Consider the following 20,857-nt stretch of genomic DNA (forward strand, 5'->3'; position numbering starts at 1 on the left):
ATCCTCGCTCCCAGGCATCCCCCGACGCAAGCGACTTGGCATCAGATACGCCGTCGACGGCATGCGTTACCGAGCATAACAATCTATGCATCCGTTCTCCATCCTGACGCTCGGCATCTTTGTAGCTGGCTACATCACCGCCCGCTGGGACCTCGTCACCCGCCTGTACGAGCTCGCCATCTTTGCGGCGGAATACGGAGTAGTGGTATGCATGCGTCCCCGGTGCGGCCGGCCCCCCCTCGATCGCGACAGTTGATAACGCCAGACAATGATAGATTCGCGTTGCCAGGGGCGTCGTCGGCTTGACCGCTCTGTTTCTCACCATATTCCTCCCCGTCGTGTTTCTCGCGCGCAAGGAGACCCATCTGGTGAGCATCCCGAGCCCGGCCCCCTCGACCTTGTTCGTCGCTGAGCCTCGGCAGCACCCCCGCGCGCCCGGATTCGGCCTCTCGGCGCGAGAGCAGCTCCGACGGCGCGGCTCCTTTTGAGCGCTCGAGCGCCCTCCCCATAACAGTCGCTTGTCATGGTAGAACATGATGGCTTGATGAGAGTGTTTTGGCCGACGGACGCCTGCAGCTCCGATCGGCCTGGCGTGGTGGTGGGATGGAGGAACTCGACGCTCGACGTGCTCGTCGTCGCCATCCTCGAGGATGTGGATGTACGTCCCCCCCTTCTTACCTTGACATTGTGCGTGCGCAGCGCCGTCTGACAGACCAGGCCCGCGACGTCGAGTTTCACCTCAAGCTGGGCACCTTTTTCCGCAGCTGTCCCCATAGCCCCAACCGCATCTTCGACACGTGCGGCCACTCGTCGATGCACGTCCTGGGCGTGTCCAACAGGGCCAAGGCGGACGAGGTCGATGCCTCGTGGGTCTGCGCGGCCATGACGGCGTCGTCGAGGCGGCCGACGATTGACTGCGCGCGGGCGTCGAGCATCCAGCTCATCCTCTACGACCGGCCCGAGCCGCGGCGCATGCAGTACATCTCCCTCGACCCCATCGCGCTGGCGCTCGGGGACAAGAGCTCCCGGCTCGAGGACCCGCCCGTCGACGGGCCCGAGGGCGAGATGGAGAAGCAGGAGCGCGAGGCCAAGGAGACGCGGCGCAGGCTCGTCGAGAAGCTCAAGCAGCACACCATCACCCACCGGGCCCCGTCGGCGCGCGACCGGGCGCTTCCCAAGATTGTCAACCAGGTCAACTGGTCGTGGGAGGTGGACCGCACGCTGCAAAAGAACGTCGGGCGGCTCGGCCCGCGGCCCCGGCGGACCCAGAGCGTCTCAGAGCGCGTCGTCGAGTCGGCCACGACGATGCGCAACTACGTCCTGCGGCAGCTGTGGGCCTTCTTCACCGTCTACCTCTTTCCCACCATCCGCCGCGGCTTCTGCGTCTTTTTGCTCGGCCATCGCATGGTGGCCGAGGTGCTGCTCGTCATGTTCGAGTTTCGGCCCAAGCCGGGCGGCGCCGCGCTCAAGGACATCTCGGCGACGGCGCAGCAGATTGAGATTCGGCTGCAGCAGTTTTGCTACTGGCCCATGCAGTACTCGACGCTGCGGCAGCGCAAGATGAACTGGGCCAGCGTGACGACGAGCCACCCAGACTACATTCGCTTCTACAACAGCCTGTGGCTGGTGGCCAACGACGTCATCATCGGCATGGCGCTCGGGTCGTACATCATCGAGCACGCGGACTGGGTCGCGGCGCGCATAGGGGACCTGCTGCGCGAGTACACGGTCGAGGCGCTGCGGAGCAGCATCGAGTGGCTGATGGGATGGCCCGCCGGCCTCAAGCTCAACGGCGAGCTGGCGGCGTTTCTGGGGGACCTGTTCCTGTGGGTCATTGACTACTGGTCGAGTGAGTGCCCGGCTTCGCGTGAACTTAGGAAGGGCTTTGAGACGCTGACTGCGCAGGCTGCATCGACATGCTGAGCCCGCTGCTGCCGCGGCTTGTGTGGTTCATAGGCTTTTCGTCATTCGCCGGCGCCAGCATGCCCATTGCCGTCTTCTCCGACCTGCTGTCGGTGCTGACGGTGCACATCTACTCGTTCTACCTGGCCTCGGCGCGCATCTACCACTGGCAGCTCACGATCCTGCAGTCGCTGTTCCACCTGTTCCGCGGCAAGAAGCACAACGTCCTGCGCAACCGCATCGACTCGTGCGACTACGACCTGGACCAGCTGCTCGTCGGCACCATCCTCTTCACCCTGCTCTTCTTTCTGCTGCCCACGGTCGGCGTCTTTTACCTCAACTTTGCCATTGCCCGGATGATCATCATCTCCATGAAGGCCGGCTTCGACACGATGCTGTCGTGCCTGAACCACTTTCCGCTGTTCGCGCTGATGCTGCGGATCAAAGACCCGAGGCGGCTGCCGGGCGGCATCCGCTTCGAACTACGCGACACCCACGACTGCGCGCGGGCGGCCGTCGACGCCGACGAGTCCAACGAGCCACCGCTGCCGCCGCCGCCGACGTCTGTCATTTACCTCAAGGTAGGTTGTCGCCGCAGGGAGCAAATCGGTGTCATTGCTAACGCCGGCCCAGTCCATCCCGCTGAGCTTCGGGGCCATGTTCCACCAGTACTCGCAGATGGCCCACCGCATACGCAAGCACTACCTGTCGCCGCGGGTGCTGCTGTGCCTGCTCACGGGCCAGTTCGTGCCGCCCATCAACCGCAAGAACCTGTACAGCCTGCAGTACAGCATGCTGCCCGCGCGGAGGGCGACGGTGTGGGAGATGTGGCGGGCGCTCAACGTGGAGCTGCCGCAAAAGAAGGCATTCCCGCTGCCCGCCATCCCGCCGCTGCCCAACGGACGGAGGGGCGCGGCCGGGCGGACGAGGTCGTACCACTGAGAGCTGTCATATACCCTTGTACCGAGTAGCGAGTAGCAAAATAATGTAGACACAGCGCGCAGCGATGTTGTGCATCTGCGTGGCACCACGACTGGCTCTGGTGGTGCATGCCCGATGACGTCGGCGAAGCGTGAGGTCGCAGCAGTGCAGGTGGTGTGGCGGGACCTTGTGTGGGGTCAGCCCCTCTCTGGTCTGCGATTGATGGCGGTCATTCAGCGCCCGGGTGAAGTGAAGTGGTGGTGTGAGTCGGTGCTGTAGCTGCCCAGAGCTGTGTGGGGAGACGGGCCACTTATCCCAAGCTCGCCGTCGCCTCATCATGAGACCTGCATGCACCTTGACATTCGACCTTGACAGTCCAGTCTTGTTTGTCGCTCGGCGCTGCTCACTCGACCGACGACCCAACAACGTTTGCGACAGTCGTGCGCGCGACACCCTTCACAGCTCGGCCCGACAGCTTGCTCCCGCCGCTACAACAGCATCGCCATAACCCGGCAGCTGCTGTCTCGTGCCAGTCGACGACGGGCCGGCATCGTCGAACCCAGCATCGGACGCCTGTGCCCGCGGGCCGCCCCGCCATGGATCCCAAGCAGCGCTTCTACCGGCACTTTCAGGACAGCGTCGCGGGTGAGTTTGGACGACGACGACGAGCCATGCGTTTGCACGACAGACGGCTGACATGCGCGTGCCCTCTCTCCTTGTTCAGTCCTACAGGACCAGATCGATCAGCTCGAGTCTGTGGGCGCGATCCCGGGCGAGCGCCAGGAGGCCATCGACCATGTCCTCGCCGGCATCGCCAAGCTGCAGAACGAGGTGGCCGACGCTGCGGATGAGACGCCGTCGTACGACAGGAGGCAGTATGCCGAGGTTTGTCTGTCCAGGATGCGAACCGACTGACCGTCCCTCCTCCTCCATCGCATCGTACAGTCTAACGCGGTGGTGGCCTTGACCCCAGACAGTCAAGAGCCTGCAGGACAGCCTCCGCGAGACCATCGCCAAGGTCACGCCCAAGGCTCGCTTCCAGTTCAAGCGCTCGGCCGCGGGCGCCAGGCACGTCGACATGGGCGCGCCCGAAAACGATCCCCGCCTGAATCCGGGCAGCTTCTCGCGCAACCCGCACGCGGCCCATCCCGAGCCCTTCAACGCGGGGGTGGCTGACGACAACGACGACAAGGTCAGCGACCTGCCGGCCAGCAGCACCAGCACCAGCACCAGCACCAGCACCAGCCTCAAGGACTACAACCGCGAGCTGTCGTCGCAGCCGGGCCCGGCGTCGGGCATCCGCAAGCCCAGCTTCTCCATGGCCAAGAACATTGGCATCGCGAACCAGGCGGGCCTGCACATCATCCTGCCCGAGTCGGCGGCGCGCGCGACGTCGTCGGGCAGCCTGACGGACCTCAGGGACTGCATCGTCGACATGTCGGTCCCGACGAGCCAGGGCCGGCCGTTCCCGGGGCTCGCGCTCCGCGACATCAGCAACAGCCTCGTCGTCGCCGGCCGGGTCAGCGGGCCGGTGCACATCACGGGCGTCACCGACAGCATCCTGGTGGTGGCGGCGCGCCAGGTGCGCATCCACGAGTGCAGGCACGTCGACGTGTACCTGCATTGCGGCAGCCACCCCATCATCGAGGACTGCACGGGCATGCGCTTTGCGCCGCTGCCGAGCTGCTACGTGCGTGCGCGCCTTGTTGTTCCCGAGCCGTGAGAGTGCAGAGACTGACGCGCGGGCAGATGACCGAGGCCGACGCGGCCGTCGAGAACCAGTGGGACCAGGTCGACGACTTCAAGTGGCTCAAGGCCGGCCACAGCCCCAACTGGACGACGCTGTCGCAGCACCAGGTGCTGCCCGACGACGTCTGGACGCGCGTGGTGCCGGGACAGCCAGGGGCGAGCGTCGCGGAGACGCTGCGCAAGGTTGGCATCCCGCGGAGGTAGCAAGGGAGACTCGTGTATCAGTGTCCGTACGAAGCTGTGTTACACGTTACAAGCGTGCCGTTACAAGCGTGCCGTCTGATGAATATGCCCCAACGCCCCAACGCCGTGCCAAAAAAGAAAATGATGCCATCCGTTTCCTCCGCGACGCTCCGTGCTCGCGATGCGTGCCCCAATTCATGCCCGATGCATGCCCGATGCATGCCCAGTGCACGCCCGTCACCTCACATGTCCATCTTGACGTCGTCGCCGCCCGCGCCCTCGTCCCCCTTGCCAAACCGCACGCCCCTCTCGCGCAGCCGCTCCAGCAGCCCGCGCTGCCGCTCGATGCGCGCCTCGAGCTCTTCAATCTCGCGCCGCTGGTCGTCGACGGACCGGTCCATGTCGGGCAGCGCGCGGATCTGCGCCCGCGCGTGCTGCAGCTTGTGCTTGATGCCGTCGGTCGCGCCGGGCACGTCCTTGAAGGAGAGCTGCTGGGCGCCGTTGCTGCCGCCGCCGCTGCTACCGCTGCCCGCACCACCAGTATTGGAAGAAGAAGCTGCAGCACCGCTGGCTCCTCCGCTGCCGGCGTTGTTGTTATTGTTGCTGTTTTGGTGGTTCGCCGCCCCCGGGGTGGTGCCCGTGCCGGTGAGCCCCGAGGCGGACTGGATGCCGGCGCGGACCTTGGCGAGGACGGTGGACAGCTCGGAGAGGGTGTCGAGGTCGTCGGGCGAGAGCGTGGCGGGGAGGGCGAGGGCGTGCCGCGATGAGGGCTGGGCGGCCATGGTGCAAGCGAGCGAGCATGCGTGCTTGACTGTGTGGTTGTGTGCGCGAGATGTGCCGCGGCGGTCGTGGGCGCAATTGGAACTGTTCAGGACGGTCGGCGCGTGCGAGCTGGAGGTCGACGGGCTGGAGTGGACAGGGCAGCCTTGGAAGCTGCGAGAGCGGAGCTGCCACTGCCACTGCCGGTAGTGAGGCGCGCTGAGGCGTACCGCGTTCCATTTCCTTTAGCACCCGACCATATCAGTGGGCGATTAGTCAGTGGGCTGCCCCCAAACGACGGGCTATCGGCACCTGCAGCCATGACATCGGCCCGTATGCGGGCGGGAGAAAAAAAACACCCCACCACCTCCTGTTTCTGCTCCGTTGCAGCTCCGTTCCCCAAATAGCGCAGGCAGGTCTTTTTACTTCGCTCGTCGTCTCCCTCTGTCCTCCCTCTTCCCTCATCTCACACAGGCCAATTGGCAAATCACTTCAATCCCGTCTCTTACCGTCGCTCTCGAAGCGTCCACCGCCCGTCGACCATGTCCAAGACCGAGCACAAGGTCTGCCTCAGTACGTCTGCTTCCTCTTCCGTGTGCCCCTCCTCGTGCTCCTCCTCGTCGTCATTGTCGCCCCAACCGTGGCCCCGCCAAGGGGGCGCCGTATCCCGCGACGCGCACCAGCCCGCGACCCCTTCCACGCCGTCACCGTCGCCGTCATCGTCGCCGTCGCAACGCCGCGTGCCCGGGAGGAGGCGAGATCAGGAGGTGACGGCGCTGCAGCACCCGAAGGTGGGGACGGAGACGGGGCACGGGGGCGGCCCGGCGGTGGCGTCGTCGGCGGCCCGGCGCCGCCCCGACTACATGCTCGTCGTCTGCTTTGTCCTGGTCTACCTGGAGCTCGGATGGCTAATCCTCTTGGTCCTGCGCTCGCACAGTCGTCATTGATGGCTGGGGCATCCCCTCGGAGCAGAGCCCCAAGGATGGCGACGCCATCACCAACGCCAAGACGCCCGTCATGGACGGGCTGTACGCCGACGCCGACGGCTACACGGAGCTCGAGGCCTCGTCCCTCGCCGTCGGCCTGCCCGAGGGCCTGATGGGCAACTCCGAGGTCGGCCACCTCAACATTGGCGCCGGCCGCGTCGTCTGGCAGGACGTGGTCCGCATCGACCAGACCATCAAGAAGGGCGAGCTCACCGGCAACCCCGTCATCAAGAAGACGTTTGAGGGCGCCGCCGCCGGCAACGGCCGCCTGCACCTCTGCGGCCTCGTCTCCCACGGCGGCGTGGTGAGTAGTCTCCGCAGGGCCCTTCTGGGCCTCCCGGCGGCCGGTTCACGATGCTGACCCGACGCAGCACTCCAAGCAGACGCACCTGTACGCGCTGCTCAAGGCCGCCAAGGAGTACAAGGTGCCCAAGGTCTTCATCCACTTCTTCGGCGACGGCCGGGACACCGACCCCAAGTCGGGCGCCGACTACATGCAGGAGCTCGTCGAGAACCTGGCCGAGATTGGCGTCGGCCAAATCGCCACCGTCGTCGGCCGCTACTACGCCATGGACCGCGACAAGCGCTGGGAGCGCGTCGAGATTGCCCTCAAGGGCCTGTGCCACGGCGACGGCGAGGCGAGCGAGGACCCCGTCGCCACCGTCCGCGAGCGATACGAGCGCGGCGGCAGCAAGGACAAGGACGAGTTCCTGACGCCCATCATTGTCGGCGGCGACGAGTCCCGCATCAAGGGTATGTCCGCTTGACACGTCTCATTCTTTGTGATTACAGCGACAGGCGCTGACCCCCCCCCCCAGACGACGACACCGTCTTCTTCTTCAACTACCGCTCGGACCGCGTGCGCCAAATCACGCAGCTCCTCGGCGACGTGGACCGCTCGGTGCTGCCCGACTTCCAGTACCCCAAGATCAGCAAGCTCGTCACCATGACCATGTACAAGACCGACTACCCGTTCGAGGTGGCGTTTGAGCCGCAGCGCATGGACAACGTGCTGGCCGAGTGGCTCGGCAAGCAGAGCGTCGAGCAGGTGCACATTGCCGAGACGGAAAAGTACGCCCACGTCACCTTCTTCTTCAACGGCGGCGTCGAAAAGGTGTTTCCGCTGGAGACGCGCGACCAGGACCAGGACCTCGTGCCCTCCAACAAGTCGGTCGCCACCTACGACAAGGCGCCCGAGATGTCGGCCGACGGCGTCGCCGACCAGGTGTGCAAGCGCATGGCCGAGCAAAAGTTCCCCTTTGTCATGAACAACTTTGCGCCCCCCGACATGGTCGGCCACACGGGCGTCTACGAGGCCGCCGTCGTCGGCTGCGAGGCCACGGACAAGGCCATTGGCAAGGTGCTCGAGGGCTGCAAGAAGGACGGCTACATCCTCTTCGTCACGGCCGACCACGGCAACGCCGAGGAGATGAAGTTTGCCGACGGCAACCCCAAGACCAGCCACACCACCAACAAGGTGCCGCTCCTCATGGCCAACGCGCCCGACGGCTGGAGCCTCCGCAAGACGGGCGGCGTCCTGGGCGACGTGGCCCCGACGGTCCTCGCCGCCATGGGCCTGCCGCAGCCCGAGGAGATGACGGGCGAATCGCTGCTGGCCAAGGACCTCAAGAGGAGTGCCGAGTAGGGATGTTGATGATGATGATGATGACGACGACGACGACGACGACCGGAGATGCGAGGGTTGCACGGTGTCGAGGAGTTGAGGATGTAGGGATAGAATGCGGTTCGCGGTGACAAGGGTTGATGACATGGGTTGATAGACGGCAAACGCAGTGCGCGATACAAAAGCAGATATACAGGCAGAATACACTATGGCTCAGCAGCGTTCTTCAGACTGTATTACCTAGTAGCTCGTGTGCGGCCCGTGGTAGCAGCACCGTATATTGTTCCGGCTGCGAGCCGTCATGTCACGCCAAGGAGCTGATGGAATCACATGCGGATAGGACATGTCAGTCGCGATGTGTCTCGCTGGAATCGCAAACCCTCTGGGGCTACACATCCAGCAGATATGCCAGGACAGGTACCGAGCCGTACTCCCACCTTGCGTAGTACACGGTTGGAGCCGCCGGAGCCCAGGACCAGCATGTCCGCTGGGACCCGCTGCGCAGACGCCTACGCAGGCCGGGGGTAAAGGAGGCACGCGACAGTCGGAGAGAGGGGGGTCATTGGTTTGCGACCGGAAGCTGCAAGAGATGGCACCCAAGGGGTGGGGGCAACAGGTATGAATAAGACGGCAGTAGTGGCCGCTGACCAGAGGCTCATGCTGCAGGCCGGGCCCCGGGGCTTGCAGACGGGCTCACGATGCCGTCTAGGGTCGGGGGGCGTCGTGATCGACGCTTCAGGGTCCTACGTGCAGCTGCGAGCTCCGCGACAGGTAGTCAGGCACCCGGTTCAGCTGCCCAGGGTGAGTCTGCCGAGATGTGTCTGGGGTGGCAGAACCAGATCCAAAGGGAGTCTGGCCAAGGGGAGGGAGGGGCGTGTCCCAGAGAGCGGCAAGCCAGGAAACATGGCAATCCCTTCTCTTCACTACCTAATCCTGATGGGCAAGATGGACGGAAACGAAACAAAAGGGGAAAAGCAAGGTCGGATGGCAAAGACAGATCTGCCCCCCCCCGAGCCGGCACGAAGCGCCCGGATCGCCCATCGCGCCGGCAGAGGCGTGATCTCTGGCGCCTTCCCTTCGCTCTGGTGGAACACACGCACACGAGCACGGCGAGCGGCTCCCATGATCCGGGCTACGGCTGCGTGCCTCCGCGATCGAGGCAAAAGGTTATCTCGCACGCGTTCGCGGCGCGCGCCCAATCACGGCGGGCCGTGCCTCGAGGGGGGACCCCTGTGGCGTCGGCATCGCGCCGGAGCGCGGGAGGGGAGATGCAAGATTGATTGTACATCTACAGTATATACTTTGTAGGATTCTTGATTCATTGTGCCAGCCACCATCTCGGGAGCCGAGTCCCCCCACACTTTTGCCACCTCCATCTGCCCTGACGGGGTGTTGCCCTGCTCCAACACGCACGTCGTGGGACGGGGACGCGGTGGTGGGGCTGGAGCTGGTCGACGACGTCTCCAAAGGACAGGCAGGCAGCCAGCACGCTTGGTGGTCGCCGCGGCATCGGAGGCCCGGGACTGAGCAGTGAGGTGCAGGCGGCAGGATCCACAGACCGGGGCGGGGCGTGTGGGCCCGCGCCGGGCCATGACACGGCGGCGTCGCGGCGCCCAGCCTCTCTCCTCTGTGGTGTCCCGCTCTGGCTGACCGCCTGCGTCACCGGCTCGGCTTTCCGCAGAGAGAGCATCGCTGACGGACGGCCACACGCGCAATCGAATCGAATCGAAGGCGAGGACCCTGAATATCTTCAGGCCCGCTTGCGTCACGGGAGGGGGGGCTCGGGACCCTCTGAGATACGGGACCCTGACTGCCTCGGGCTACGTCAGCGGGTGCCCGACCAGGGCAGGGATCGCCGGCGTGCGGAGAGGGGGAGTCGAGTCTCGAGACGGAAAGAGAGAGAGAGAGAGCGAGGACGCGAGCGTGCGTGAGGGTGGGAGGTCGACGAGCTGCACTATTATGTACATAACGGGGGGGTCACTGAGTGTGTGTGTGTGTGTGTGAGTGGTGTGGCATGTCTCGCAGCGTTTGTGGGCGCTGCAAGGGGGGGCCGGGGTTCCATGACTGGCTGGCTAATCCTCTACAGCACATGCAGCCATGGATGCAGCGCACGGAGCGAGTCCACTGTTTTGTCTGCTAAATGACGTCGGGGACTCCATCGCGGCTGGGGGCGTCGAACGCAGTCGTCGCTGACAACGGCACGACAAGAATGTTTGTGGGTGGTGCCCTCGGCTGATGAGCGACGAGATTCACACAACTGCCAGGCGGCAAGAAGCGTGACGAGGAGCGCGGCACGGTGCCCGTCCGGACCGCCCCCTCCCCTTCGTATCTCCTCAGGTGGGTGTGGTCGGTCCCGTGGCCTGGGCTGGTCTAGACCGCCGCCGCGGCAGCCCTGCGGCGCTGGCAACCGTGAGCTCGTTTGGTGTCTTGTTCGCTGACACCCAGGGGGAGGGGGTCGCACAAGGGGGATGGGGGAGGAAAGGCTGTGGAATGGAGGCCACCTGCCGGAGTCGAGCTCAGGCCATTCATGTCGAGGGAAACCTTGCAACAGCAGCGCAGCCGACATGGGCCGGGCACCCTCACCTGATGATGGCTGGGGGAGGGCGGCGGCGGCGGCGGCGGCGGGCGGGTGGTCGATTGTGGTGTCGTAGGGAGCGAAGCACTATGCGTGAAGCGCCAACGGGAGCCGATGCGTGTTTGTGATAAGGTGAGAACGGACGGCCGCATCGGTGCGCGGGTGCACATCGATCGAGGCATCACCGCGGCCGACGAGACACCAGAGTCATAATACGGGCTTGGAGGAACGAACGGACGGTGCTGGCGCACTCACTGCCTGCATTGCTGCCGTGGTGCTGCTGCTGCCGCCGCCGTCCACAGCGATGGCTGGCTGGCCCCAGGGGTTTCCGCCCCTGTACCCTCCAGCCTTCCCAGTGCAAGACTCGCGCTGGAGCACCCGCCTCGATGACCAGCCAAAAGCCAGATCACGGGGAGACGCAGGGGGCCACCCACCCGCGGTCCCTGGGCCTGGTTGTCGTCGTCAGTCCGCTCAGGTTCTGTGCAACCCGGCGACGACGGACGACGACGATATGATGGTCGTGGGGTGTGCGCCGAATACGCCGGTTCGCGGCCAGTACGAACTGCATAGCGTAGCTGGACATCCAGAGCGCTCGGTGAGGGCGGTTTGGCTGCACCCAGGAAGCAAACAAGCCGTGGTGTCGTGTTCATGCATCGCGAGCACGACAAGTCAAATCGCCGGTGGCCTCGAAACCGTGGCATTTGTCAGGGACGCGGAGACGATGCAACGTCTTGTCCGTCCGTCCGATCGTCATTCTAGAATCCCCCAACGTGACCCCGGACTCGCCCTGCTCACCCAGGCATCCAGGATGCCAGGCGCCGCGGTGCCTGATCCGCAGCGCAAACGCGGCTGCGTCGGGGATGGAAAAGGGGCAAGAGGCGCGCTGTCAAGTTTTTTTTTTGTTTTTTTTTTTGCCACTGGCCGCCGGGCGAAAAAAGTGAGGGCATTCGCAGATGTGGGGATGCTGATGACTGCCCTCGTAGAGACACGCCCCTCTGTGTCGCTGGGAGGGGTGGCCAGCAGCAGCAGCAGCAGCTGAGGTGAATGGATGCACTGCGCCGCGCCGCTGCTGTTGGACCCTGGATCTGCCCAGCCTTGGCTCTGGCTCTGGGCGTGCAGCCTGGCCCCCCGATGACTGGTGATCGCGCCGCGCCCCCATAGGGCGTGGACATCGGGGCAATGAGCGCAGGATCTGGCGGCCCTGGCCCCCCCATCGATGGTGGGCTCCAGCACCCGCCCACCACCGCCGCCGCCGCCGTCGCCACGACCACGCGCCCAGCACGGCGCCGCACCGCAGCAGCATGTACCAAGCTACCAACTTACCCACGCCGGCCGCCTGCCCAGCGGTCTCACGATGCCTGCTTCGGGGCATCGGTCGCTGTCAGTGATTTGACGGCGGGCGTGCCCAGTTTTGTCTCCGGCCCAGCCCAGCCCACCACGGACGACAGACTCCTCCTGCTCCTCCTCCGCCCTCCGCAAAGCCTGCCCTGCCCTCTTCCGGTTTCTCGCCATCTTGCCTCCCGAGCACAATTTCCCATTTCAAAGAATTCGGCTTGTTGAATCGTCTGCCCGTGGCCTTGTATTTTCCCCATCTTGCGCAGACGATCCTTGCGCCCCCAGTGTCCTCCTACTGCTGCCACCGGCTAGCGATCATCGTGAGTACAACACCAACCCGCGCGCGCCTCGTCTCGCCTGCACGCCGCGGCGTCCCCTCATACCCCCCTCACGTCCCTGCCGCGATCGTCGCCGTCGCTGGCGTCTGGTGAGCGCTGCAATCGTCGGGCATACGCCAGCCTGCGTGGTGCCGGTGCTGGTGCTGCCGTGGCTGCAGTCGCTCGGGCGTTCGCTCGCCGCCAACGGGTGCAAGTGGTGGCCGTCCATCTCATCGAGCCCGTTTCGTCGCGCGTCGATTGGAACCACGACTCTGACTGTCATTGCCGTGCAGGTCAATTCGCGTCACTTTCGGAAAGCCCGCGTCGGCCGCCGTTTTGCCAGTTTGACCCAGACGCCTCTCGCTACGCCCTCGCTTTGACGCTCCCGCACGTTCGCACGCCCAGATCTCACGCCTGACGTGGATTGCGACGTTCATCGCCGCCGAGACTTGATCAAGGGCCGTCAGAACGAACGCGTCACACATTGCCCAAGACGCTGCGCGTCCGTCATCTGGCTCTCGACCGACAGGCAGCCACCGAGACAACAGCAACCTTGCGGCATTGCACCCGGCGTTGACTGGCTCGTCGCGAGAAAACAGACGTCGACGGCCATCTCGCATTCACCTGGCCCATCGCCGGCATCTCCATCATCACCAGCCAAAGCATCAGCGGCAGCAGGATCATCACCAAGCCCCCCCGACCCCGTCGAATCAAGACAGAGTCGTACCATCCGAGACCCCTTCCCGCGGCTAGATCCCAGGGCCAGACCTCGATCGCCAGAGGCCCTGCGGCAGAAACTCAAAGAAGCAGCCCCTCAGCAGCGAGGCGTTCCTGGTGAGTGACAGCCCTCCCCCCCGCTCTGCTCGTCATACGCCAATTAGGGCCGCCATCGATCGAAGATGGTCGCGGCCGGCCAATCACGGCGCGTGGAACCCCGTCCGCGCACCAATCCCTTACTCGCATATCCTCCACCGCCGTGTGGCCTGTTGACGGCCCCCCGAGCACCCGGCTAATATTCTTGTAAGAGGTTGCCAAAACGGCTGCCCCAGCAGGGCCCAGCGGGCTACGTCACGCTCCCGCGGCTGAATATACACTCGGCACCACCCCCGGCACAACCACCACGCTGGCTCCGTCCACCACCACAAGTCCCTCGACCACGACCACGACCACGACCACGACGGCGACGAAACATGCTCCTATAGCCCACCCTCAGCAACACGCCCATGACACGACGACGATGCAATCGACCGCAAACAAGTCACACGGCACGCAACCCCCTCCAGCCTCGCCCACCGGCCACCCCCTCCCGCGCCGCGCCTCCCCCGCCAACTCGGTGACCCTGCGGCACCACCGCCTGGCCCGCGATGCCTCCCTCCGCGCGAGCCCCGGCTCCGGCCCGGCCGTGACCAGCCAGACCACGTCGTCGCCGCGACGCAACTCGTCGGGCGAGAGCCACGAGACGGGCCAGAGCGACCCCAAGAAGTGGTTCGACCAGTCCAACGAGAACCCGACGGCGACGTTTGACAACAACACCATGGATGGTATGTGCCCCAGGCTATCCTACTTCCTCGGGCCAGGGCAGCCAGCTGACACGCGCAGTCGATCCGCCCTTTTTCCAAAAAGAGTCCGACTCGTCCAACGAGGAAAAGGTATACCGCCACCAGCAGTACCTCGCCGCGCCGCCCAGGCTCACGGGCGCCCAGAGCAGCAGCGCCGACGAGTACCGCAGCGTCATCGACGACCTGACCGTCGAGATCCAGAAGCTCAAGGACGAGCTCAAGCGGTACAAGCAGATGGGCCCCGACATGCTGCGCAAGGAGAAGCTGTTCGAGATCAAGATCCACGGCCTGCCCAAGCGGAAGCGGCGCGAGCTCGAGGCCACGCTGCGCGACTTCACCGCCGGCCTGGAGCAGTCGCCCGACGCCTCGTCGTCGCAGCGCAAGAAGTCGTCGAAGCGCAACAGCGGCAGCGGCGGCGGCGGCAACCGCGGCGACAATCGCGGCGACCACGCCTACGCGGGCTCCGGCTCCGCCTCCAAGCACGCGTCGTCGTCGTCGGGCTCCAACGCGCGCCCGGCCGACTCGGCGTACGCGTCCATGTCGACGGGCGCCAACTCGTCGGGCACGTCGCTGAGCCGCCCGCCCAACAACTCGCGCGCCAAGACGTCGGAGCAAAAGGTCGAAAACTACCTCAAGGACATCCCCGAGGGCCTGTACCCGCGCCACATGGCCATGACGGTCAAGGAGAGGAAGAAGCTGGTCGTCCGGCGGCTCGAGCAGCTCTTTACGGGCAAGATGGGCGGGCGGCACGCGGCGAACAAGCCGCGAGGCGCCGCCGCCCCTGCCGCTGCCGCGGACGTGGCCAACAACCCCGGCCTCGCCCCCGTCGTCACCGGGGACCGCGCGCAAAACACGCAGCTGTCGCACCAGCCGCCGAGCCTGGCCACGGTCGAGCCCTCGCGCGAGGCGCGGATCCATCCCGCGGACCAGCCACACCCGCCGGCGGGCCACGGGGCCGGCGGCAAGAAGAGCAGGTCCCGCGGCGACAACGGCTCCGCGTCCAACTCCAACGGCGACCAGACCGAGTCGGGCGGCAACGGCGGCACCACCACGACCACCGCCGCCGGCAGCTCCGGCGCCAACATCTCGCCGACCAACATGCCGCCGCCCCCGGAGCAGCGGCCGACGCATCCCAAGGACCTCGACCCCGACCGCGTGCAGGTGCCCTCGGAGAACATGGAGTACATCCGGCACCTCGGCCTGGTGCCCCCGGAGCTGCTCGCCGAGGAGCCGCAGTTCACGCCCGACGTGCACGCCGACGCCGAGGGCTGGGTGTACCTGAACCTGCTGTGCAGCCTGGCGCAGCTGCACATGATCAACGTGACGCCGGGCTTCGTGCGCTCCGCCGTGTCCGGCATCAGCACCAAGTTCCAGCTGTCGCCCGACGGCCGCAAGATCCGCTGGCGCGGCGGCAGCGAGGGCACCAAGTTCTCCAGCGACAGCTCCGGCGACAACTCGCAGCGCAGCCCCGACGATTCCGACGGCGGCTCCGACGTGTCGAGGAAGCACGTGTCCTCGTCGCGCAAGCGGCAGAAGACGGGCCACTCGACCGGCGAGGGCTACCACTCGGGCCACTCGAGCAAGAACAACCACTTCCACAAGCCCGAGCTGCACGCGTCCGGCTCCTCTGACACGTTCCACTACAAGCCCATGTTCGCCCAGCAGGAGTCGCCCAACGGCGGCACCTCGCCCGACGACACCCTGTCCTCGTTTGGGCCCGTCGAGGACAGCAACCTCGGCGAGTCGCGCTGGGGCCTGAGCGGCTCCGGCACCACCGGCCGCAGGAAGCGCCGCCACGACGGCGCCATCATCTACTACAGCGGCGCGCCCTTTTGCACCGACCTGTCCGGCGACCCCGGCGACGTCTCGCCCACCACCTACATGCTGTCCAGCGGCCAGGCCCGCGACGACGACGACGACGACGCCGAGTCCGACCGCGCGCGCCCCTCGCTGCAGAGGTCCTACTCGGGCTCGTCGCTCCACTACAGGCCTTTGTCCGACGGGCTACGGAAGCAGCTGGGTCGCGGTCGCGACGACGACGACGACGACGACGCCAAGATGGACATTGACAGCGAGGGCGAGCCCCCCGGCCTCAGCGGCGACTCGGGTAACGACATGACCGACGTCGAGCTCGAGCCCACGTGGTCGGGCGACCAGCAGTACATGGAGATGGTCCCCCTGGAGCCCTGCGGCCTGGGCGGCGTCGTGCCCGAGGACCACTTCATGGTGTTGGTCACCACGCAGCGGCCCAAGGACGTCAAGCAGCTGACGCGCCCCCCTCTCGTCCGCGCGAGGACGGACGAGGCGACCGAGGGCATCATCTGCCGGCTCGCCACCATGTCCACGTCGTCGCCGGGCCCCATGATGGCCACGACGAAGCCGCCCAGTGAGCCGACGGTCGAGATCGACTACGTCTCGGGCCGCATCAAGCGTCTGCCCCCGGTCCCGCTCCCACCGCCCGCCATCTTCTTCCCCCCCTTTAGCTCCGACGGCTCGAGCGACACCGATGACGACCTCGAGTCGGAGGCCGACGGCTCGGAGCTGGAGTCGTCGGAGGAGCTGATGAGCCGCCGCGCGAACCCGCACCACTCGGACGGGTATCCCGACGGCGTGGACCTGAGCAGCGGCGACGAGGACGGCGAGGACCCCGACGACGACGAGCCCGAGACGCAGCGCATGTACGACGTCGACATGCAGGCGCGGCCGCTGGACATGGTCCGCAAGGAGCCCAGGCAGCAGTCGCTGAGCAGCGCCGAGGTCGCCCCGCCGTCGGTGCGCGGCCGGAGCAAGAGCGCCAGCGAGGCCCTCGCCCGGACCGGCGGCAGCTCGGCCGCCACGGCCGGCGTGGAGAGCGGCTACAGCAGCGACGAGAGCAGCTAGCTCCACCTCGTCCAATAACTTTTCAACTATTTCCCGTTGGGTTACACTTATCCCCTGTATCCCCTCAGCTCTTACCATGTATCCTCTACCGCCCGTCTGGCATTTGTGCGGTTTGGAGAACTGTTTTATTATGTTGTATGGGGCTGAATGGCCCGAGAGATACCCAAATGCTTTTCCATTTTGAGTTTGTACAGGCCGGGGCAGCGCGGCATGATGGCAGCCGCCGCCGCCCGTCGCGCCGAGAAAAGGCATCTTGGATGAGCCGGCAGCAGCGGTTGAGATTAGCGTGCAGTTGAATGAAACCCTAGGCTTAACATGTTGAAATGTGATGCCGTGCAAGCGTGATGTGTGGGGTGACGTAGTCAGGGCTGTTATGGTGGTATGAAATAAGGCGTTCTATGGAAAGGGGTCACGGTTTACAGTAAGGAATGCTATTCGCACAACGAAACGTCTCGCCGCAGACGTCTCGAGTTTACAGCCTGCTAAGCTTGCCGCATCACGGATCGATATAAGAAGCCGGGAAAGATGGAAATCGACAAGCAGCTACTATCGACTGCTTTAGACACCTTAAACATATAAATGAGGAATGCTTTACGCCAGACTGTGCCGGTATAGCGCGCTCTGCCGGACGTACGCTAGAGCTCTAAAATATAACGATTACATATGTAGTAGAGTCAGTAATAGACGAGAGCACGCAATGAGACCCCGGGTGATTTCGGATACTAGAAGTCGAATCTGTTCCTCTTTATGAATGCAGTCTTCATGAACGCAAGCTCTAGCTATGCTCAAGTCCTGAGCGCTGGACACTGGACGGAGCGGGAAGACCGTTGGGTCTAGTGGCAGCCCCGCCGCCCCGGCCTTGCCTGGATGGTTGTAACGATTAAGACTCGACAAGTCCGGGCTGAGAGCACAGGCCCATGATGATGCGCCATGACGCCGCATGTGTCGGTGACGCTCTCGAGCGCCATGTCAATTTGAAACGCAGAGGGTGTGCGTTCTGTCATGTCACGATCCTGCGGTGTCGCTCAGCGTAGCCGCGACGGCAACTCCACTGGAGCACAATGCCATCTACCATCACGCATGCTGCGACAGCCGACGCCGGGGCGAGGCGCTGGGGCGAAGCACGAGAAACGTCTATATGTAGCGTCGGCAAGGAAGAGTCCGCTCGAATCTGCTATGCCGCAGCGCGCGGACCAGCTGCCAGTGCAACCGTGCGGCAGCAACGATGCAGCATCGAGCGGCAGGATTCCAGCCCTCAGTGGCCGTGCCGCGACCCGAGCCTTCATTCTGTAGCCCGCGCCACTCTATTCTTCACGTAACCTCGACGGCGGAGGCTCGCCCGTGGCAGCAGACGGCCCGTGCCGCTGGCATCATCCTTGGTCCCCAAATAGATGAGACGCGGGCTGCGCTGAGTGTGTCCTCGGTTGCAGCGTCTTGATCCCGTCGTCGCGGATGAGTCTGTACGCATCTCCATGTCCCGCTGCACGTCGCTGGAAACGCTGACACCGGGTCTAGTTGCGAGCCGCTTTATGATGATGTGCCGGGGTTAACTTACACGAGCTGCGGGTTGTGGGTCCCAGGCGGGAAGCCGACGCTATTTCGGGCTGCTCCACCAGATTACAGTAAAGTATCATCTGGCTTGCAGGGCTGGATGAATGAACCATCCAGCTACGCGCGCGGTGCGGAATACTACGGTTGGCATCCGCGGCCTGGTGTGCCAGATGTCATGCCAGATGTCATGTCGCACTGCTGCTGCAGAACTGGTGGTGTCGTTGATTGAACACACGACGTAATTGCAGACATTGCGCTTTCGTCACGTGATGTCCCGAGATACCAGTGCCGCCCTCTAGCGCTGAGCACCGACTGCCGGGGGGGGTGGGTGGGTAGGTAGGCCTGGCAGTGGAGCCCGCCTGAGACGGGCCCTGGCTGCAACCCGAGCTCCCTGTGATCCTCGCGCCGGGGGCCCCAGGCTCCCTGTACGCTGCGGGAGCTGCCTGCTCGCCAGCATCGAATACGTAAGTACGAGGCCCGGCCTGGCACGCTTCATCGCCTCCATTCCGTCATCCCACCGCATCCGCAGGCCGAACAGCATCACCACTGCCAGACGCGGCATCGCCACGACCTGAACGCGACATCACCACTGCCAGACACTATCCCCACGGCCTAACGCAGCTTCACCAAGCTTCAGCACGATGCGCTTGTCCTGCGCGGGTTTCGCGGGGGTGGCTGCCTTGGCAGCGGCCGCCACGCACCAGCCGGCTGTTGGGAGCCGCGCGGACCGCGTGAACAATGTCGCCATCATCGGTGAGCACAATGCCCGCAGACAATGACCACGGCTGACGCCTTGCCACGCGGGCAACAAACGCAGGCGCCGGCGCCGCGGGGGCCTCGGCCGCCTACCACCTGCAGCGGTACGCCGCGCTCGAGGGCGTGCCCGTCAACATCACCATCCTGGAGAAGACGGAGCACGTCGGCGGCCGCTCCGTCACCGTCAACATCTACGACGACCCGGCCCTGCCCGTCGAGCAGGGCGCGTCCATCTTCGTCGCCGTCAACCACATCCTCTACAACGCCACCGAGCGCTTCGGCCTGCCGCGGAGCAGCCTGCGCGACGACGAGCCCGACGACATCACCGCCATCTGGGACGGCGACGACATCGTCTGGCAGTCGGCGGCGGGCTCGTCGTGGTGGTGGGACGCGGCGCGCATGTGGTGGCGCTACGGCCTGGCGCCCTACCGCGCCGTCCGGCTCGTCAACGACGTCGTCGCCACGTTCCTGCGCCTCTACGAGGAGCCGCACTTTCCGTTCCGCTCGCTGACGCAGCGGGCCTTTGAGCTCGGCCTGCACAAGGTGACGGCCGTGACGGGCGAGCAGTTTCTGGCCGAGAAGAATGTCGGTCCCCTTTACAGCAGTAGACCAGGAACGAGAAGCTGACGGACGGCGGGCAGGTCGGGGGCGGCTTCGCCTCCAACATCATGCAGGCGGCGACCCGCGTCAACTACGCCTCGAACCTAGCGCACATCCACGGCCTCGAGGCCATGGTCTCGTTTGCCGCCGAGGGCGCCATGTCCGTGGCGGGCGGCAACTGGCGCATCTTTGACAAGATGGTGCTCGCCAGCGGCGCCGCCGTGCTCCGCAACGCGACGGTCGCCTCCATCGCCTTTGCCAAGGGCGGCGGCGACGACGACGACGCCCAAAAGTACGTCGTTTCCACCAGGGACACGGGCGAGCCGTCGGCCGAGGCGCGGGAGCTGCCCACGGCGTTTGACAACGTCATCATCGCCTCGCCCTGGCAGTTTAGCAGCATTGATGCGGCCAAGGGCGTCCTCAAGCACCGCATCGACGAGATTCCCTACATGAAGCTCCACGTGACGCTGTTCGCGTCGCCGTTCAAGCTGCGCGCCGAGCACTTCAAGCTCAAGCCCGGCAGCAGGGCGCCCAGCAACGTCTACACGACGCTCGCGCCGGGCGAGGACGCGGGGCAGGGCCCGGACGGCGTCGGCAGGACGGGCTTCTACTCCATCAGCACCCTCCGCCGCGTCGTCAACCCCAAGACGCGCCGGCGCGAGTACGTCTACAAAATCTTTTCCGCCTCGGCCGTGACGCCCGCGTTCCTGTCGAGCATCCTCGGCGCCCGGGTCCCCGACACGTTCGTCGGGCCGTCGTCCGAGGCCGCCGTCGAGGCCATCTCGTGGTTCCGCCCGCACTGGTTCCACTCGTACCCCGTCGAGCTGCCGCGGGTGACGTTCCAGGACCCCGTCGTCGGGCGCGGCCTGTACTACACCTCGGGCGTCGAGAGCTTCATCTCGACCATGGAGACGAGCGCGCTCATGGGCATGAACGTGGCGCGCCTCATCGCCGACGACGTGGCAGGCAAGCGGCGGCCCGAGGCGGAGGGCGAGAAGACCGACGCGCAGGACGAGCTGTGACGAGTGATGTGCATGCCATGTTTCGAGCCAGCGATTTGACAGGTTAGACTCTGCAATGTTTGCAAAATGCAAAATGCAAAATTACTATTTGCATAATACTCGGCCATTAGTTAGTAGACCATGTGCGAATAGAAACCC

General features: G+C 65.2%; 7 protein-coding genes across 11 annotated transcripts; 6 read left to right on the forward strand and 1 right to left on the reverse strand.

Annotated features, from left to right (window-relative positions):
- Nucleotides 1-85: 85 nt before the first annotated feature.
- gpi1_2 (pig-Q) lies at nt 86-488 on the forward strand (the record flags this gene model as incomplete). Its single annotated transcript, XM_047985018.1, has 2 exons — nt 86-205; nt 276-488. 2 exons carry the CDS (start codon nt 86-88, stop codon nt 486-488), a joined length of 333 nt encoding a protein of 110 aa, XP_047840993.1.
- Nucleotides 489-523: 35 nt separating this feature from the next.
- Nucleotides 524-2,844, forward strand: gpi1_3 (pig-Q; the record flags this gene model as incomplete). The annotated part of the gene is made up of 4 exons (XM_047985019.1): nt 524-658; nt 718-1,849; nt 1,906-2,483; nt 2,536-2,844. 4 exons carry the CDS (start codon nt 524-526, stop codon nt 2,842-2,844), a joined length of 2,154 nt encoding a protein of 717 aa, XP_047840994.1.
- A 348-nt stretch (nt 2,845-3,192) lies between these two features.
- Nucleotides 3,193-4,849, forward strand: JDV02_003853 (uncharacterized protein). Of its 3 annotated transcripts, XM_047985020.1 has the most exons (4): nt 3,193-3,468; nt 3,548-3,708; nt 3,797-4,513; nt 4,573-4,849. In XM_047985020.1, exons 1-4 carry the CDS (start codon nt 3,420-3,422, stop codon nt 4,774-4,776), a joined length of 1,131 nt encoding a protein of 376 aa, XP_047840995.1. In that variant the 5' UTR covers nt 3,193-3,419; the 3' UTR covers nt 4,777-4,849. The 3 variants fall into 3 exon arrangements, with proteins under 3 accessions (XP_047840995.1, XP_047840997.1, XP_047840996.1); XM_047985021.1 differs by having other exon boundaries at nt 3,205-3,708; nt 3,801-4,513; XM_047985022.1 differs by having other exon boundaries at nt 3,193-3,708; nt 3,797-4,849.
- Nucleotides 4,781-5,729, reverse strand: JDV02_003854 (uncharacterized protein). The gene has a single exon (XM_047985023.1). It carries the CDS (start codon nt 5,535-5,537, stop codon nt 4,998-5,000), a length of 540 nt encoding a protein of 179 aa, XP_047840998.1. The 5' UTR covers nt 5,538-5,729; the 3' UTR covers nt 4,781-4,997.
- Nucleotides 5,603-8,347, forward strand: JDV02_003855 (Phosphoglycerate mutase (2,3-diphosphoglycerate-independent)). 2 transcript variants are annotated; one of them, XM_047985025.1, is made up of 4 exons: nt 5,603-6,087; nt 6,452-6,804; nt 6,872-7,253; nt 7,319-8,347. In XM_047985025.1, exons 1-4 carry the CDS (start codon nt 6,057-6,059, stop codon nt 8,143-8,145), a joined length of 1,593 nt encoding a protein of 530 aa, XP_047841000.1. In that variant the 5' UTR covers nt 5,603-6,056; the 3' UTR covers nt 8,146-8,347. The 2 variants fall into 2 exon arrangements, with proteins under 2 accessions (XP_047841000.1, XP_047840999.1); XM_047985024.1 differs by having other exon boundaries at nt 5,603-6,804.
- A 3,676-nt stretch (nt 8,348-12,023) lies between these two features.
- On the forward strand, nt 12,024-16,791 carry JDV02_003856 (uncharacterized protein). The gene is made up of 2 exons (XM_047985026.1): nt 12,024-13,892; nt 13,951-16,791. The coding sequence occupies exons 1-2, from the start codon at nt 13,589-13,591 to the stop codon at nt 16,788-16,790; spliced, it is 3,144 nt and encodes a 1,047-aa protein (XP_047841001.1). The 5' UTR covers nt 12,024-13,588; the 3' UTR covers nt 16,791.
- Nucleotides 16,792-18,766: 1,975 nt separating this feature from the next.
- Nucleotides 18,767-20,815, forward strand: JDV02_003857 (uncharacterized protein). 2 transcript variants are annotated; one of them, XM_047985027.1, is made up of 3 exons: nt 18,767-19,094; nt 19,159-19,682; nt 19,739-20,815. In XM_047985027.1, the coding sequence occupies exons 1-3, from the start codon at nt 18,983-18,985 to the stop codon at nt 20,717-20,719; spliced, it is 1,617 nt and encodes a 538-aa protein (XP_047841002.1). In that variant the 5' UTR covers nt 18,767-18,982; the 3' UTR covers nt 20,720-20,815. The 2 variants fall into 2 exon arrangements, with proteins under 2 accessions (XP_047841002.1, XP_047841003.1); XM_047985028.1 differs by having other exon boundaries at nt 18,767-19,682.
- Nucleotides 20,816-20,857: the final 42 nt, after the last annotated feature.

The sequence above is a fragment of the Purpureocillium takamizusanense genome, chromosome 3 (assembly GCF_022605165.1).
Source record: "Purpureocillium takamizusanense chromosome 3, complete sequence".
Taxonomy (NCBI): domain Eukaryota; kingdom Fungi; phylum Ascomycota; class Sordariomycetes; order Hypocreales; family Ophiocordycipitaceae; genus Purpureocillium; species Purpureocillium takamizusanense.

Bases quoted from the DNA above. Each gene is read 5' to 3' on its own strand.
- JDV02_003853 (XM_047985020.1), top strand. From the start codon at position 3,420: ATGGATCCCAAGCAGCGCTTCTACCGGCACTTTCAGGACAGCGTCGCG. The intron at 3,469-3,547 runs GTGAGTTTGGAC...CTCCTTGTTCAG, and splicing joins CTTTCAGGACAGCGTCGCGG to TCCTACAGGACCAGATCGAT. The intron at 4,514-4,572 runs GTGCGTGCGCGC...ACGCGCGGGCAG, and splicing joins CGCCGCTGCCGAGCTGCTAC to ATGACCGAGGCCGACGCGGC.
- JDV02_003854 (XM_047985023.1), bottom strand. From the start codon at position 5,537: ATGGCCGCCCAGCCCTCATCGCGGCACGCCCTCGCCCTCCCCGCCACG.
- JDV02_003855 (XM_047985025.1), top strand. From the start codon at position 6,057: ATGTCCAAGACCGAGCACAAGGTCTGCCTCA. The intron at 6,088-6,451 runs GTACGTCTGCTT...GCGCTCGCACAG, and splicing joins CGAGCACAAGGTCTGCCTCA to TCGTCATTGATGGCTGGGGC. The intron at 7,254-7,318 runs GTATGTCCGCTT...CCCCCCCCCCAG, and splicing joins CGACGAGTCCCGCATCAAGG to ACGACGACACCGTCTTCTTC.
- JDV02_003856 (XM_047985026.1), top strand. From the start codon at position 13,589: ATGCAATCGACCGCAAACAAGTCACACGGCACGCAACCCCCTCCAGCC. The intron at 13,893-13,950 runs GTATGTGCCCCA...TGACACGCGCAG, and splicing joins TGACAACAACACCATGGATG to TCGATCCGCCCTTTTTCCAA.
- JDV02_003857 (XM_047985027.1), top strand. From the start codon at position 18,983: ATGCGCTTGTCCTGCGCGGGTTTCGCGGGGGTGGCTGCCTTGGCAGCG. The intron at 19,095-19,158 runs GTGAGCACAATG...CAACAAACGCAG, and splicing joins GAACAATGTCGCCATCATCG to GCGCCGGCGCCGCGGGGGCC. The intron at 19,683-19,738 runs GTCGGTCCCCTT...GACGGCGGGCAG, and splicing joins AGTTTCTGGCCGAGAAGAAT to GTCGGGGGCGGCTTCGCCTC.